The sequence below is a fragment of the Salvelinus alpinus genome, chromosome 9 (genome assembly GCF_045679555.1).
Source record: "Salvelinus alpinus chromosome 9, SLU_Salpinus.1, whole genome shotgun sequence".
In the NCBI taxonomy this organism is placed as follows: domain Eukaryota; kingdom Metazoa; phylum Chordata; class Actinopteri; order Salmoniformes; family Salmonidae; genus Salvelinus; species Salvelinus alpinus.
In genome coordinates this window covers 3,738,292-3,757,220 of record NC_092094.1, presented here as the reverse complement: position 1 = coordinate 3,757,220, position 18,929 = coordinate 3,738,292, and the positions used below count along the sequence as shown (strand labels likewise).

The 18,929-nt window shown below is 40.4% G+C and overlaps 1 protein-coding gene across 2 annotated transcripts in view; it reads left to right on the top strand.

Annotated features, from left to right (window-relative positions):
* LOC139584165 (mucin-2-like) overlaps positions 1–16,391 on the top strand; it is a 42,189-nt gene extending 25,798 nt beyond the window's left edge. For both annotated transcript variants that reach the window (XM_071415705.1, XM_071415706.1), the window contains 18 exons: positions 3–6,122; positions 6,221–6,462; positions 7,357–7,528; positions 8,195–8,439; positions 8,966–9,149; positions 9,841–10,042; positions 10,385–10,563; positions 10,813–10,882; positions 11,999–12,141; positions 12,233–12,264; positions 12,698–12,866; positions 13,236–13,276; positions 13,471–13,593; positions 13,729–13,827; positions 14,138–14,266; positions 14,500–14,539; positions 15,689–15,809; positions 16,009–16,391. In XM_071415705.1, the coding sequence (XP_071271806.1) occupies positions 3–6,122; positions 6,221–6,462; positions 7,357–7,528; positions 8,195–8,439; positions 8,966–9,149; positions 9,841–10,042; positions 10,385–10,563; positions 10,813–10,882; positions 11,999–12,141; positions 12,233–12,264; positions 12,698–12,866; positions 13,236–13,276; positions 13,471–13,593; positions 13,729–13,827; positions 14,138–14,266; positions 14,500–14,539; positions 15,689–15,809; positions 16,009–16,198 (8,501 nt within the window). In that variant the 3' untranslated portion in view covers positions 16,199–16,391. The remainder of the gene's footprint in view (positions 1–2; positions 6,123–6,220; positions 6,463–7,356; positions 7,529–8,194; positions 8,440–8,965; positions 9,150–9,840; positions 10,043–10,384; positions 10,564–10,812; positions 10,883–11,998; positions 12,142–12,232; positions 12,265–12,697; positions 12,867–13,235; positions 13,277–13,470; positions 13,594–13,728; positions 13,828–14,137; positions 14,267–14,499; positions 14,540–15,688; positions 15,810–16,008) is intronic.
* Positions 16,392–18,929: the final 2,538 nt, after the last annotated feature.

Here is an 18,929-nt window from a genome sequence, read left to right as displayed (position 1 = left end):
AGCTTGCTATTGTTTATACGACGGCAGAACATACCCGTATGGAGCGACCATATATCACACATCTGACGGTGATGGGACCTGTATTACCGCCATCTGCAAAGAGAACGGAACCATTGTCCGGATTATGAATCCCTGTTCCACCACCCCAACTCCAACAACTACACCAAGAGTTACAACAACACAGATATCCACTCAAGCACCGACCACAACAGTATTTGTTTTCTCAACTCCTACTACTACCCCAACAACAAACCCTACCACTACCACAACTCCTACCACTACCCCCACAACAACCACTACCCCCACAACAACCCCTACCACTACCCCCACAACAACCCCTACCACCCCCACAACAACCCCTACTTCACCAACAACCACTTCACCCACTACTACTCCACACTGCCTGACCAAGACTGTCTGTGATTGGTCAGACTGGATTGACAATCACTATCCTTCATTTGGACCAGAAGAAGGAGATTATGAAACCATAGAAAATATAAGGAAATCTGGCATTGATATTTGTAGCCAACCTAAGGATGTAGAATGCAGAGCCAAAGACAACATCCATGTTCCTTTGGCCGAACTAGGTCAAAATGTTGAATGCAATCCCTCAGTTGGACTGATATGCCACAACAAGGATCAAGGCACCCCACCAATATGCTACAACTACGAGATCAGAGTCAGATGTTGTGTTGATGTTTGTAGCAATGAGACAACTACCACCTCAGAAAGGCCCACAACAACCAGTACAACATCAACAACTACCCCAACAACAACAACAGAAAGTTCAACATCAACAACTACCCCCACAACAACCACTACCACTACCCCCACAACAACCCCTACTTCACCAACAACCACTTCACCCACTATTACTCCACACTGCCTGACCAAGACTGTCTGTGATTGGTCAGACTGGATTGACAATCACTATCCTTCATTTGGACCAGAAGAAGGAGATTATGAAACCATAGAAAATATAAGGAAATCTGGCATTGATATTTGTAGCCAACCTAAGGATGTAGAATGCAGAGCCAAAGACAACATCCACGTTCCTTTGGTCGAACTAGGTCAAAATGTTGAATGCAATCCCTCAGTTGGACTGATATGCCACAACAAGGATCAAGGCACCCGACCAATATGCTACAACTACGAGATCAGAGTCAGATGTTGTGTTGATGTTTGTAGCAATGAGACAACTACCACCTCAGAAAGTCCCACAACAACCATTACAACATCAACAACTACCCCAACAACAACAACAGAAAGTTCAACAACAACAACTACCCCCACAACAACCACTACCACTACCCCCACAACAACAACAGAAAGTTCAACAACAACAACAACAACAACAGAAAGTCCAACAACAACAGAAAGTCCAACAACAACTATCCCAACAACAACAACATCAACAGAAAGTCCAACAACAACAACTATCCCAACAACAACAACATCAACAGAAAGTCCAACAACAACAACTACCCCAACAACAACAACATCAACAGAAAGTCCAACAACAACAACTATCCCAACAACAACAACATCAACAGAAAGTCCAACAACAACAACTATCCCAACAACAACAACATCAACAGAAAGTCCAACAACAACAACTATCCCAACAACAACAACTATCCCAACAACAACAACATCAACAGAAAGTCCAACAACAACAACTATCCCAACAACAACAACATCAACAGAAAGTCCAACAACAACAACTATCCCAACAACAACAACATCAACAGAAAGTCCAACAACAACAACTATCCCAACAACAACAACATCAACAGAAAGTCCAACAACAACAACTATCCCAACAACAACAACTACCCCAACAACAACAACATCAACAGAAAGTCCAACAACAACAACTACCCCAACAACAAGAACAACAACAGAAAGTCCAACAACAACAACTATCCCAACAACAACAACATCAACAGAAAGTCCAACAACAACAACTACCCCAACAACAAGAACAACAACAGAAAGTCCAACAACAACAACTACCCCAACAACAACAACATCAACAGAAAGTCCAACAACCACAACTATGTCAACAACTCCATCCATAACAACAAAAGTAACAGATGAAGTTACAACTGGTCCTGAATCAACAACACCTACCACAACAACAACAACAACAGAAAGTCCATCAACCACAACAACATCTAAGACAACAACCTATTCCACAACAAGTGAAACAACAGAGGAAAGTACAACTGGTCCAGAATCAACAACATCGACAACATCCATTATACCATCAACAACCCCTACCACTACTCCAACAACAACCCCTACCCCCACAACAACCACTACCACTACTCCAACAACAACCACTACCCCCACAACAACCACTACCACTACCCCCACAACAACCACTACCACTACCCCCACAACAACCACTACCACTACCCCCACAACAACCACTACCCCCACAACAACCCCTACTTCACCAACAACCACTTCACCCACTATTACTCCACACTGCCTGACCAAGACTGTCTGTGATTGGTCAGACTGGATTGACAATCACTATCCTTCATTTGGACCAGAAGAAGGAGATTATGAAACCATAGAAAATATAAGGAAATCTGGCATTGATATTTGTAGCCAACCTAAGGATGTAGAATGCAGAGCCAAAGACAACATCCACGTTCCTTTGGTCGAACTAGGTCAAAATGTTGAATGCAATCCCTCAGTTGGACTGATATGCCACAACAAGGATCAAGGCACCCCACCAATATGCTACAACTACGAGATCAGAGTCAGATGTTGTGTTGATGTTTGTAGCAATGAGACAACTACCACCTCAGAAAGTCCCACAACAACCATTACAACATCAACAACTACCCCAACAACAACAACAACAACAGAAAGTTCAACAACAACAACTACCCCAACAACAACAACAACAACAGAAAGTCCAACAACAACTACCCCAACAACAACAACAGAAAGTCCAACAACAACAACTACCCCAACAACAACAACAACAACAGAAAGTTCAACAACAACAACTACCCCAACAACAAGAACAACAACAGAACGTCCAACAACAACTACCCCAACAACAACAACAGAAAGTCCAACAACAACAACTACCCCAACAACAAGAACAACAACAAAACGTCCAACAACAACTACCCCAACAACAAGAACAACAACAGAAAGTTCAACAACAACAACTACCCCAACAACAACAACAACGACAGAAAGTCCAACAACAACAACTACCCCAACAACAACAACAACAACAGAAAGTCCAACAACAACAACTATCCCAACAACAAGAACAACAACAGAACGTCCAACAACAACTACCCCAACAACAACAACAGAAAGTCCAACAACAACTACCCCAACAACAAGAACAACAACAACCATTTCCCCACCAACAACAACAACAACAGAAAGTCCAACAACAACAACTACCCCAACAACAAGAACAACAACAAAACGTCCAACAACAACTACTCCAACAACAAGAACAACAACAGAAAGTCCAACAACAACAACTAACCCAACAACAACAACAGAAAGTTCAACAACAACAACAACAACAACAGAAATTCCAAAAACAACAACTACCCCAAAAACAACAACAACAACAGAAAGTCCAACAACAACAACTAGCCCAACAACAAGAACAACAACAGAAATTCCAAAAACAACAACTACCCCAACAACAACAACAACAACAGAAAGTCCAACAACAACAACTACCCCAACAACAACAACAGAAAGTTCAACAACAACAACTACCCCAACAACAACAACAACAACAGAAAGTCCAACAACAACTACCCCAACAACAAGAACAACAACAGAACGTCCAACAACAACTACCCCAACAACAACAACAGAAAGTCCAACAACAACAACTAGCCCAACAACAAGAACAACAACAGAAATTCCAAAAACAACAACTACCCCAACAACAACAACAGAAAGTCCAACAACAACAACTACCCCAACAACAACAACAGAAAGTTCAACAACAACAACTACCCCAACAACAACAACAGAAAGTTCAACAACAACTACTACCCCAACAACAACAACAACAACAAAACGTCCAACTACAACTACCCCAACAACAAGAAAAACAACAGAAAGTTCAACAACAACAACTACCCCAACAACAACAACAACAACAGAAAATCCAACAACAACTACTACCCCAACAACAACAACAACAACAGAACGTCCAACAACACCTACCCCAACAACAACAACAAAAAGTCCAACAACAACTACCCCAACAACAAGAACAACAACAACCATTTCCCCACCAACAACAACAACAACAGAAAGTCCAACAACAACAACTACCCCAACAACAAGAACAACAACAAAACGTCCAACAACAACTACCCCAACAACAAGAACAACAACAGAAAGTCCAACAACAACAACTACCCCAACAACAACAACAGAAAGTTCAACAACAACAACAACAGAAAGTCCAACAACAACAACTTCCCCAAAAACAACAACAACAACAGAAAGTCCAACAACAACAACTACCCCAACAACAAGAACAACAACAGAAAGTCCAACAACAACTATCCCAACAACAACAACAACAACAACAGAAAGTCCAACAACAACAACTACCCCAACAACAACAACAGAAAGTTCAACAACAACAACAACAACAACAGAAAGTTCAACAACAACAACTACCCCAACAACAACAACAACAACAGAAAATCCAACAACAACTACTACCCCAACAACAACAACAACAACAGAAAGTCCAACAACAACAACTACCCCAACAACAAGAACAACAACAGAACGTCCAACAACAACTACCCCAACAACAACAACAAAAAGTCCAACAACAACTACCCCAACAACAAGAACAACAACAACCATTTCCGCACCAACAACAACAACAACAGAAAGTCCAACAACAACAACTACCCCAACAACAAGAACAACAACAAAACGTCCAACAACAACTACCCCAACAACAAGAACAACAACAGAAAGTCCAACAACAACAACTACCCCAACAACAACAACAGAAAGTTCAACAACAACAACAACAGAAAGTCCAACAACAACAACTACCCCAAAAACAACAACAACAACAGAAAGTCCAACAACAACAACTACCCCAACAACAAGAACAACAACAGAAATTCCAACAACAACTATCCCAACAACAACAACAACAACAACAGAAAGTCCAACAACAACAACTACCCCAACAACAAGAACTACAACAGAACGTCCAACAACAACTACCCCAACAACAACAACAGAAAGTCCAACAACAACAACTACCCCAACAACAACAACAACAACCATTATAACAACAACAACTACCCCAACAACAACAACAGCCACCACCAAAGCATCTACCACAACAACAAACGTCAATGTAGTCACAAATCCACCATACACACAAGCAACTCAAAAGCAAAACTCAACTTTGACAACACAGAAAGAAACTACTACATCAAACCCAACAACAACCCCTATCATTACCCCAACAACAACCCCTACCATTACCCCAACAACAACCCCTACCATTACCCCAACAACAACCACTACCATTACCCCAACAACAACCCCTGTCATTACCACAACAACAACCACTATCATTACCCCAACAACAACCCCTATCATTACCCCAGCAACAACCCCTATCATTACCCCAACCACAACCACTACCATTACCCCAACCACAACCACTACCACTACCCCAACAACAACCCCTACCATTACCCCAACACCAACCCCTACCATTACCCCAACCACAACCACTACCATTACCCCAACCACAACCACTACCACTACCCCAACAACAACCCCTACCATTACCCCAACAACAACCCCTACCATTACCCCAACCACAACCCCTACCATTACCCCAATCACAACCCCTACCATTACCCCAACCACAACCACTACCATTACCACAACAACAACTCATATCATTACCCCAACGACAGCCCCTACCACTACCACAACCCCTATTACTACCACTACCCCTACCATTACCACTACCACTACCCCTACCAGTACCCCTATCCCTACCACTTCCACAACCCCTACCACATTATGTTTTTGCACATACAAAAATCTACATTTCCCTTCTGGTAAGTTTCCTTCATTAAAATGATCAATTCTGACTACATAATGCATTCTTACACTTCATGTAATATCTATTCATTACTAATAATATGTTTTTGTTTAGGTTCCTTGATATATAATGAGACTGACGGGGCAGGCTGGTGTTTCACCTCCTACTGTAACTCAAGTTGTATTGTTGAGAAACAAGCCAGACCATGTCCCTCTACGACCCCAGCTACAGTCAGCACTGTCTCAGCTACAGTCAGCACTGTCTCAACAACAACAGAAGCTACACATACTAGAACATCTATATCGTCCCCGACTACACCTTACATGGACTGTGAATATGTCAATCCACCAAGAAAGGTAATGAAGTTAACAGAATTATTGTGTTTCTTAGTTATAGTGTTGTGTAGTCATAGTGTTGTGTAGTTCATAGTGTTGTGTAGTTATAGTGTTGTGTAGTTATAGTGTTGTGTAGTTATAGTGTTGTGTATTTATAGTGTTGTGTAGTCATAGTGTTGTGTAGTTATAGTGTTGTGTACTTATAGTGTTGTGTAGTTATAGTGTTGTGTAGTTATAGTGTTGTGTAGTTCATAGTGTGTAGTTCATAGTGTTGTGTAGTTATAGTGTTGTGTAGTTATAGTGTTGTGTAGTTATAGTGTTGTGTATTTATAGTGTTGTGTAGTCATAGTGTTGTGTAGTCATAGTGTTGTGTAGTTATAGTGTTGTGTACTTATAGTGTTGTGTAGTTATAGTGTTGTGTAGTTATAGTGTTGTGTAGTTCATAGTGTGTAGTTCATAGTGTTGTGTAGTTATAGTGTTGTGTAGTTATAGTGTTGTGTAGTTCATAGTGTGTAGTTATAGTGTTGTGTAGTTCATAGTGTGTAGTTATAGTGTTGTGTAGTTATAGTGTTGTGTAGTTCATAGTGTTGTGTAGTTATAGTGTTGTGTACTTATAGTGTTGTGTAGTTATAGTGTTGTGTAGTTATAGTGTTGTGTAGTTCATAGTGTGTAGTTCATAGTGTTGTGTAGTTATAGTGTTGTGTAGTTATAGTGTTGTGTAGTTATAGTGTTGTGTAGTTCATAGTGTGTAGTTATAGTGTTGTGTAGTTATAGTGTTGTGTAGTTCATAGTGTTGTGTAGTTATAGTGTTGTATAGTACGTAGTGTTGTGTAGTCATAGTGTTGTGTAGTTAAAGTGGTGTGTAGTACGTAGTGTGTTTACTTTCAGGACTAAAACATACATTTTCAACTTTAGGATGGTGAGACTTGGAAGACAGACAACTGCACTACTCAAACTTGCCACAGGGGTGTAATTACCACAACTTTTGTGGTCTGTGAGTCTGTAGAAAAGCCTGTGTGTGAAAATGGATACCCACCAGTGAAAGTCTATAACGAATCAGGTTGCTGCTATCACTACGAATGTGAATGTAAGTTCAAAACGTAATGTTTTTAATTATCTTCTCTCCTTCTACACATACTTCTATCTCCAAGTTTACTTGTTTTTAAGACGTCCTCCAGTGATTTTAGAACATTTCCTGTTGGAAACTGATATCCCAAGTATAAATACAGTAAAGTCTGTACACTAAAGGGTAAAGAAATACTATATGTTTTGAACAAAATAGTGTTTTTTGGACACAACTGCAAACTTCAAGGAGTTGGTCTGATCCAGGGGTGCAACTTTGGTTTTAGAAGTGGGGGGGACATAATTATTATTTTTATCCAGTCGGATAAACACTCCAAACAGCCTACTCGACCGCTCGGAGGCGTCCGCATGGTCCTAAAGCACAGTGTTGCCTTGTTTCGTATCACATTCCAATGATTAAACTGGGGGGGAACAAAAATGCAATTTCAGAATGTGGGGGCGACATGCCCCCGTCCACCCCCCTGTCCCCAGTGAAAGTTGCACCCTCTGATCTGATAGTGACATTGTGATGTTATCAGCTTGTTCCATTTCATGAGGATACCTAGACCACCTGTTGTGTTCAGTAAATCAGGTGTTAAATGAGGTGAAAAGGAGACTGGAGAAGGACTTTAAGCTCTTGTATTGATGCGTGATCTATCTATTTGCTACTTTTTTCTGTTCTATCTCTCAGGTATATGCTATGGATGGGGAGACCCTCACTACGTCACATTTGATGGCCAATATTACAGTTTCCAGGAAAACTGCACCTACGTTTTGATTAAAGAAATAGTTCCTCGACAAAACTTCAGTGTCATCATCGACAACTATAACTGTGATCCGTCTGGACATGCGACCTGCCCTCAGTCTCTGATTGTCTATTACAAGTCCTATACAATTGTTCTTACGCCGAAGAGATTAAACGTGACAACAAATGTGGTAATTATAACTGTGCTTTTGTACACATTTATACACTTACAAAAGTGCACTTTGATGTAGACATTCTTTGATACAGACCTTTGATACATACATGATTTGAGAGAGACATTCTCATACCACTTTAAGACTTAAAATAATCTAGCTTCATATTTTCAAATGTATTATTTACTTTTTGTTAACGTGGGGGTATTGATTAATAGGAATATCTGATCTTGCCGACTACGACAAGTGTAATTTGCAATACTACACTACATTAGTTACAAATAGTTATTTAACAACATGACATATTGGTTAACCACTTTGAGGATGCCATCACGTTAACTCAAAACCATCATCAAGGTATCTGAAACAGTCCCATGACATTTCAAAGAATTACATTTTATTGACAAAAGATTGACAGACTACCAACTCTTCTTGTGACTTGATATAGTTCTGGAAACCGTTCAAATCTTATCTACTGTATTGTAATGTTATTCTGTTCTCTATTCTCATTCCTTACGTAATGTTTTTACTTATCATTCACAAGGTTTACATCAATGGAAATCAGATCTTCCCGACCTTTTCTAATGAAGACCTCATGATCACCAGCACTGGAGTAGAGTTACTGTTGAAGATCCCTGCCATTAAAGCAACAGTGATGTTTAAGTCCCTTATGTTCAGTGTAACCCTGCCAAACTCCCTATTCCACAACAACACAGAGGGGCAGTGTGGTAAGTATGTAGGCTTTACTGTATCCCAAATGGCACACTGTTCCCAATGTAGTGCACTCCTTTTAACCAGGGGAAATAGGGTCCCAATGTAGTGCACTCCTTTTAACCAGGGGGAATAGGGTCCCAATGTAGTGCACTCCTTTTAACCAGGGGGAATAGTGTCCCAATGTAGTGCACTCCTTTTAACCAGGGGGAATAGGGTCCCAATGTAGTGCACTCCTTTTAACCAGGGGGAATAGGGTCCCATTGTAGTGCACTCCTTTTAACCAAGGGGAATAGGGTCCCATTGTAGTGCACTCCTTTTAACCAGGGGGAGTAGGGTCCCATTGTAGTGCACTCCTTTTAACCAGGGGGAATAGGGTCCCATTGTAGTGCACTCCTTTTAACCAGGGGGAATAGGGTCCCATTTGGGATGCTCGCATTATGTTGACCAAAAACACTTTAAGTATGAATCAGAAGAACAGCTTGTAGTACTCTGTGAGTAAACTGAACATTATAGTTGCAATGATTTGATGATATTTTGTTGCATGTTATTGCATTTCAATGGCATTAGAGTTCACTGTACAGTTACAATGATAGCATAACCAATGAAAAGATACTGTAGGTAGGCTTAAAGTTATGAGCAGCTGTTTCTGACATCAAAGAAGTTGTGTTTATTTCTCATTCCCATATTTATTTGACCTTTATAAAGGTACCTGTGACAATAACCGGAAAAACGATTGCAAATTACCGAATGGTCAGATTGACCCATCATGTCCTGGGATGGCTCATGAATGGAAGATTCCTGATGATAAAAAACCCTACTGTAAACGGCAACCTACTACCCCACCTACCCCTACGCCTACAACCTGCCCGTCAGGAAAGACATCAATCTGTGACATCATACTTAGCCCGTAAGACATGTAACCTTGTAATAACACAGAGAGACAGCTATATTACAAAGACAAGGGAATCTGATTGAGGTTGCTATGACACTGTGTACATAAAAGTCTGTAAACGTTCCGCTAAAGGCATGGGTTGTTGTTCCATAACTTAGAACCAAACTTATCTTACAGACTGTTTATGCCGTATAAAATATGCCATATTCATAAGAACTTCATAAATGCTTCACAAATAAAGTAGCGTGTAAGGCATACAGTAATCAATGTTTGTAGGAAATCTGTCGTGACATGTTATATGCCCCATTTGGGTTGGGCCTATATATAATAACATAAATGGGTTCTTTATTTTGGAAGGGTCTTTAAGCAATGCCATGACGTTATCCCACGACAACCCTTCTTCGAGGCCTGTAAGTTTGATGTCTGCCACATGCCAAATATCTCAATCGGCTGCTCCAGCCTGGAAGCCTACGCCGTGAGGTGTGCAGCAGCTGGAGTCTGTATCGACTGGAGGAAGTCAACTAAAGGAAAATGTGGTAGGGAAGGACATCCATATAAAATAAGGTTCCGTGTCCCAAATGGGATCCTGTTCCCTACATAGTGCACTGCTGTTGACCAGGCTCTGGACAAAAGTAGTGATCTAAGTAGGGAATAGGATCCCATTTGGGATGCACCCAAGATGTTAATAAGATTTTTAATAATTCTAATAACTTTAATTGTATTTTGTATTTTACAATTTGTGTACTTACTGTTTTGTCTTTCATTCCATCTTGACCATATTACAGAACTGACATGCCCTAAGACCAAAGTGTATAAGGCATGTGGCTCTACTATCCAGCCAACATGCAATTCAAGGTATCTATCTCATTCTCATCTCGTTCTCATCTGATTCTCATATCATCTCATTCTCATCTCATCTCATTCTCATCTCATTCCAATCTCATCTCATTCCCATCTCATTCTCATTCTCATTCTTATTCCAATCTCATCTCATTCCCATCTCATTCCATCACATCTCAGTCCCATCTCATTCCAATCTCATCTCATTCCCATCTCATTCTCATTCTCATTCTTATTCCAATCTCATCTCATTCCCATCTCATTCTCATTCTCATTCTTATTCCAATCTCATCTCATTCCCATCTCATTCCATCACATCTCAGTCCCATCTCATTGCATTCCCATCTTATCTCATTCCCATCTCATTCTCATATCATTCCAATCTCATCTCATTCCCATCTGATTCTCATCTTATCTCATTCCCATCTCATCTCATTCCTATCTCATTCCCATCTCATCTCATTCCCATATCATTCTCATTCCCATCTCATTCTTATTCCAATCTCATCTCATTCCCATCTCAATCCCATCGCATCTCATTCCCATCTCATTCTCATTCCCATCTCATCTCATTCCCATCTCATTCCCATCGCATCTCATTCCCATCTCATTCTCATCGCATCTCATTCCCATCTCATCTCATTCCCATCCCATCTCATTCCCATCTCATCTCACCTCAATCCCATCTCATCTCATTCCAATCTCATTCTCATCTCATTCCCATCTCATTCCCACCTCATTTTCATTTCATCTCATTCCCATCTCATTCTCATCTCATTCTCATCTCATTCCCACCTCATTGTCATCTCATTCTCATCTCATTCCCATCTCATTGTCATCTCATTCTCATCTCATTCCCATCTCATTCCCACCTCATTTTCATCTCATCTCATTCCCATCTCATTCTCATCTCATTCCCATCTCATTCCCACCTCATTTTCATCTCATCTCATTCTAGTCTCATTCTCATCTCATTCCCATCTCATTCCCACCACATTTTCATCTCATCTCATTCCCATCTCATTCCCATCTCATTATTTTACACCACTACCTAATGTACATGCTTTCTTAAAGGTTTCCATTATATTCCAACGTTTCTAGTCTGTAATGAATTGTTTTTTCTTATCATAGATACAATGAAAAATATGTGCATTCATGTCAGGGAGCACAAAGGAGCCTTGCCGTTGTATGTGACTCATTCATGGAGGGCTGTTTCTGCCCTGAGGGTACCATCTTGTTCAACACATTCTCTGACACCTGTGTTCGTGACTGTGGTAAGGATGTGACCGTTTGAGGAATACATTGTTTAATTGTGTCTCAAAGTAACACCGTTATATGACTTAAGATCTTATTTTCTCCTTCAAGGATGCACAGGACCTGATGGAAAACCCAAACAGGTAATAATGTAGATGTATACCACAATGAATCTGTCAGAAGAAATGGTTCAACAGCTCACTTCACATTACGGCCCACAAAAAGGTTCTGTATAGAACCCCAATTATTTTAAGCTGTTTACTAGTTTCATTGGGGTTTGTAAGTGGTCCAAGCCCTGAAGAGGCTGGAGCCCTATTGTTATTATCAATCAATCAAATGTATTTGGTAAAGCCCTTTTTTCATCAGCAGTGGTCACAAAGTGCTTTACAGATACTCAGCTTAAAACCTCAAAGAGCAGGCAATGCAGAGGCAGAAAGACAGTAGCTAGGAACATCTCCCTAGAAGGAAGGAACCTAGGAATAAACCAAGAGAGGAACCAGGCTCTGAGGGGTGGCCAGTCCTTGTCTTAATAAGTTTGAAGTCTCTGCTAACAGTGTTTGTTTTGTCCCAACACAGTTTGGTCAGACTTGGTACAGTAACTGCCAGAAGTGCACGTGTAATGGTGACACACTGAGTGTCCAGTGTGAACCAGTGAAATGTCCGCCCCAAGAAATTGTTACCTGTAAGAAGTACGGTGAGGTGTTGGTCAACAAGACGGTGGACTGCTGTCAGATAAATACATGTGGTGAGTAGAGACAGGATTTGAGTTTAGACCGGATAGAGGCACTTTAACGTTCCACCAGGTTACCTGGGTACAAGTCTGTTTGTGCTAAATGTTTGGCATATGACAAGGAGTACAAGGTATGGAATGTTAGCACCAAACAGGTCTTCACTCTAGCTACTTCATAAAGCCTTCATAAGCACTACATAAATGTGTTACAAAGCATCTATAACATGCTTTATAAAGGGTTCATAAATGTGCCATAACACTGTGACATAATGTCATTCGTGATATCGTGATGGTAACATGGTGCAGGAATTGTGACTAACTTAACCGTTCAACAACTGTTATGTCTCAACCATTGCCTGACCCTTGTATTGTGTCTTCTCTCAGTGCCCAAACCTGTTTGTGTCCACAATAATACCGAATACACGGTGAGAAGTAACACTTTTTTGATATAACTCAGAGCACTATTATGGTAAATAATTTGTACATTTTGTATAAAATAAACCTAAATATTGATGTACCAATCCCAGATTGCCCCTTTAAGTAATCCTGAGAGCCACTGTGGCCCCAAGCTTAATTTTTGCTTCAGTACATGATACTAACTCTTGCTTGCACTCTCCAGCTTGGTGAAAATGTTCCCAAAGGCACCTGTGAGGAGTGCAAGTGTGGCCCTAATAAGGATCCAGTCTCCAAGCTATATGTTGTTGAGTGTGGCCAAATCAACTGTATCACCACCTGCCCAACGGTACTGTACTCAGGATAATGGCAAACTCGGTTAAACATAAGTGAAACATTTTACATGGTTGGCTATACAGTATAATAATCCAGGTATATATGAAGGAAATCCACTAATGATGTCACCATGTTGACTCTTCTCCAGGGTTATGAGTATGAAGTCGTCCCTGAGAAATGTTGTGGAACGTGTGTCCAGAAGGACTGTGTTCTAGTTCTCCCAGATGCCACATCTCACATCATTCAGGTGACATTGATGAGATAATGCAACCAAATTAGATTATTTTTAATATCAGATATCTTTGTGATATCTCAAAGGGACGAATGACATCACTAACGAGAACATATAAATGCTTACAAATGTTCATAACTTCATCATAAATTATCATAAATGTTAAAGGTGTAAATGCTTAAGAATTGTAATTCTTGTTTACATTTTCAAATAACAAAGTACTTATTTCTGAAAGGTTTATAAATGATTTATCAATGCTTATTTATTGAAGTTTTTATAACGTACAGTATTAATTTACCAAGGTTCATTTTTTTCTACTTGACAGCTTGGGAAGCTTTGGTCGCCCCCTAGTGACCGCTGTGTGAAGTATGAATGCACAAAGACAAACAACCAGTTCATCGTTGTGGAATCCAAATTGAAATGCCCAGTGTTCCGTCCAGAGGACTGCGTCCCTGTAAGTAGATGAGGAAACTGCTTGAATGTGTTTGTTTGAAGTAAAGTAACTATACCTAAATATACTGGTTGCTTCATTTGATAGTAACTTGTAGTTTATATTGAATTTACACCCGAGTAACATATTCATAGATGATCATAGTTTTCCATTATAACATCTATACTGTGTTCTCTAGCTCAATAGACTGTAACTAGTCATATCCAAATTGAGCTGTACACTATTCTTTTTGACAGGGAACTGAGAAAACTGATGCAAATGGATGTTGCACAACATGTAAGTTAAAACAACAGACTGATTCATTTCTAAATATTCATGATTTGTGTAAAGTTGTATTTTTTGTTTATACATCAGATCTACTAGTCAAACATGACCTATTTTGAACCTGACCTCTTATGAACCTGACCTCTTATGAACCTGACCTCTTATGAACATAACCTGTTATGAACCTGACCTCTTATGAACCTGACCTCTTATGAACCTGACCTCTTATGAACATAACCTCTTATGAACCTAACCTCTTATGAACCTGACCTCTTATGAACCTGACCTCTTATGAACCTGACCTGTTATGAACCTGACCTCTTATGAACCTGACCTCTTATGAACCTGACCTCTTATGAACCTGACCTCTTATGAACATAACCTCTTATGAACCTGACCTCTTATGAACATAACCTCTTATGAACCTGACCTCTTATGAACATAACCTCTTATGAACCTAACCTCTTATGAACCTGACCTCTTATGAACCTGACCTCTTATGAACCTGACCTGTTATGAACCTGACCTCTTATGAACCTGACCTCTTATGAACCTGACCTCTTATGAACCTGACCTCTTATGAACATAACCTCTTATGAACCTGACCTCTTATGAACATAACCTCTTATGAACCTGACCTCTTATGAACATAACCTCTTATGAACCTGACCTCTTATGAACATAACCTCTTATGAACCTGACCTCTTATGAACCTGACCTCTTATGAACCTAACCTCTTATGAACCCGACCTCTTATGAACCTGACCTCTTATGAACCTGACCTCTTATGAACCTGACCTCTTATGAACCTGACCTCTTATGAACATGACCTCTTATGAACCTGACCTCTTATGAACCTAACCTCTTATGAACCTGACCTCTTATGAACCTCTTATGAACCTGACCTCTTATGAACCTAACCTGTTATGAACCTAACCTCTTATGAACCTGACCTCTTATGAACCTGACCTCTTATGAACATGACCTCTTATGAACCTGACCTCTTATGAACCTAACCTCTTATGAACCTGACCTCTTATGAACCTAACCTCTTATGAACCTAACCTCTTATGAACCTGACCTCTTATGAACCTGACCTCTTATGAACATAAGAAACTCAACACTTTAAAATGTCCTCCTTAACTCTGTCTACCTACACAGGTGCTTTACGCAGTCACTGTGATGTGAAGAACACCACCACCTACCTAGAGGTGAATAACTGCAAGTCTACTGTGCCGGTGGAAATCTCAGCCTGCGGGGGATCCTGTGGAACATCTTCTATGTGAGTACAAACTCTAAATAAGAACACAACACACATGCCAAAAAAGCACACAGAAACAAACTCAACATGCATTTGGGTCTTGCAGAAATTTGTAAGTGGGGAATTGGATTGAAGGGTGAGAATTCAATGGGAGTTGACCTACGGCAGAATAAATGTGGTACTGTTTCTAACAGTGTTGTTTGTGTGTCCTGTTTGCTAGGTACTCTGCAGAGAAAAACACCTTGATGCACTCCTGCTCCTGCTGTCAGGAGATGTCTACCAGTGAGAGGAAGGTGGAGATGATCTGCCATGGCGGGAAGAAGATCATGCAGTCCTACATTTACATTGATAAGTGCGGCTGTCATGACTCTGAGTGTCATGACTCTGACAAGAAGAACCACTTAGATTAGGCCTTGAAGAATTAAGTCTTTTGAAATGTTCTTATTTACATTAACTGCATGGAATATTAAATCGTTTTATCTAAAGGGAACCAATAGGGTCTGTCTCATTATCATAATGTCTACTTTCATGAACTGTATGTCCTTTCTGTCTACACGATCATAGACATTATGCAAACGTATTAAACTGATGAAGAAGCATGAAGTCATTATCTTTCTTGATTTATTTCATATTGTCAAGTGCATCAATGTGTGACTAGGTAAAAAGTACACAGTCTTTAATAAAGAACATATTCATTACATAACTGTTACTATGAAAAGGGTCAATCTGCAATTCAAACAATAACAAAGTGGGCACCCTGCCACTGTTTTGGCAAAAAGCTGAAGGATGGGGCTGGAGAAATGTAGCAACTCTCAAGTTCATAGACAGGGCCATGGATGCAAGGACTGACCGTCCATGATATCAAAATGATACTTTTAATCATGTTTTGAGGCTATACAGTGTTTATTAACAATTATGTGGTTTACAAACAATGGAATGAAACAATCTTATATTTTGGGTTGTGATGGGCTACGACAGTTGAACTCAGCTCATTAAGCATTTCTAAGTTATATTCTTCAAGAATCAATAGGTATTATCAATTTACAAGTCCAGAAATATATGTAGCGATAACAGATTAGTCCCTGAAATCTGCAACATTGATTACCTATACTAATATATTGATTACCTATACTAATACATTGATTACCTATACTAATACATTGATTACCTATACTAATACATTGATTACCTATACTAATACATTGATGTCAAAATGTCACAAGAACCACACTTACTGGGCACATATGTTAGTTCAACATCTATTCAACATTGGTTCAGGGTACTTTCATTAAAATGACGTGGAAACTATGTTGAATTAACCAGTGTGTGCCCAGCGGGTAGTATATTATTAGAAAAACAATTACGGTACACAATTTTTATGCAGTCACTCACTGACAACTTACCATGAGCTGTTTTCTAAACGGATGTTATTGAACGTAACAAACTGGCTACCTATTTGTCATTTCAAGAGATCCTCTCACTGATAGAAATAACATAAATCTGTCTTTTGTTTAGCCAATTCTATCTCCATGAATGTGTCTGTCATTTCAAGATGTAGCTAATTCTATCTCCATGAATGTGTCTGTCATTTCAAGATGTAGCTAATTCTATCTCCATGAATGTGTCTGTCATTTCAAGATGTAGCAAATTTTCACCTAAATATTTGTTTGATTATTGACATTTAGATGGAATTTTTAGCCGGAGAGAAAGTTTATAGCAAGTTGAACATTTGATTTAACGGAGGCGAGCTGAGCTGTTGACCCTGTTACGAATGTCCGACTCTGAAGTTTGTTGAGGTAGTTGGAACTATGAATCCAATTAGGTTGACGCCTGATAAAAAATAATTATTGGGAAGTGGTTGATGCTAGAGTGTTAAGAGATGGGAGCTTGGTGGTGTTCTGTAAGGACATGGAGCAGAGAGATGGGAGCTTGTTGGTGTTCTGTAAGGACATGGAGCAGAGAGATGGGAGCTTGTTGGTGTTCTGTAAGGACATGGAGCAGAGAGATGGGAGCTTGGTGGTGTTCTGTAAGGACATGGAGCAGAGAGATGGGAGCTTGGTGGTGTTCTGTAAGGATATGGAGCAGAGAGATGGGAGCTTGTTGGTGTTCGGTAAGGACATGGAGCAGAGAGATGGGAGCTTGGTGGTGTTCTGTAAGGACATGGAGCAGAGAGATGGGAGCTTGTTGGTGTTCTGTAAGGACATGGAGCAGAGAGATGGGAGCTTGCTGGTGTTCTATAAGGACATGGTGCAGAGGGATGAAGCCAAGAAAATAGGGAGGTATAAGGTGTTGAGAAGCGTGCCTGAACAAGCAGGGTAGTATACGGTGTTGTCGAGTTGTCTGGGTGTTCACAGTTTGGTGTATGGTGGGTGTATGGTGAGTGTGAGACAATCATACAGGCCATGGAGGTGCAACATCTGAGAGTGGAGGCAGTGAGAAGGGTCCAGGACCAGGGAGAGACAGGATCAAGGTAGAGAAGACTGTGAGAATGGTCCAGGAGCAGGGAGAGACAGGATCAAGGTAGAGAAGACAGTGACAATGTTCCAGCTACAGGGAGAGACAAGATCAAGGTAGAGAAGACAGTGAGAAGGGTCCAGGACCAGGGAGAGACAGGATCAATGTAGAAAAGACAGAGAGAAGGGTTCAGGACCAGGATCAAGGTTGAAAAGACAATCAGAATGGTCCAGGACCAGGGAGATACAGGATCAAGGTAGAGAAGACAACGAGAATGGTCCAGGACCAGGGAGATACAAGACCAAGGTAGAGAAGACAGTGACAATGTTCCAGCTCCGGGAAGAGACAAGATCAAGGTAGAAAAGACAGTGAGAAGAGTTCAGGACCAGGATGAAGGTTGAAAAGACAATGAGAATGGTCCAGGACCAGGGAGATACAGGATCAAGGTAGAGAAGACAATAAGAATGGTACAGGACCAGGGAGATACAAGACCAAGGTAGAGAAGACAGTGACAATGGTCCAGCTCCAGGGAGAGACAAGATCAAGGTAGAGAAGACAGTGAAAAGGGTCCAGGACCAGGGAGAGACAGGATCAAGGTAGAGAAGACAGTGACAATGGTCCAGGACCAGGGAGATACAGGATCAAGGTAGATTAAGGTAGGAGTATGGAGCAGTTTTAGTGTCAACA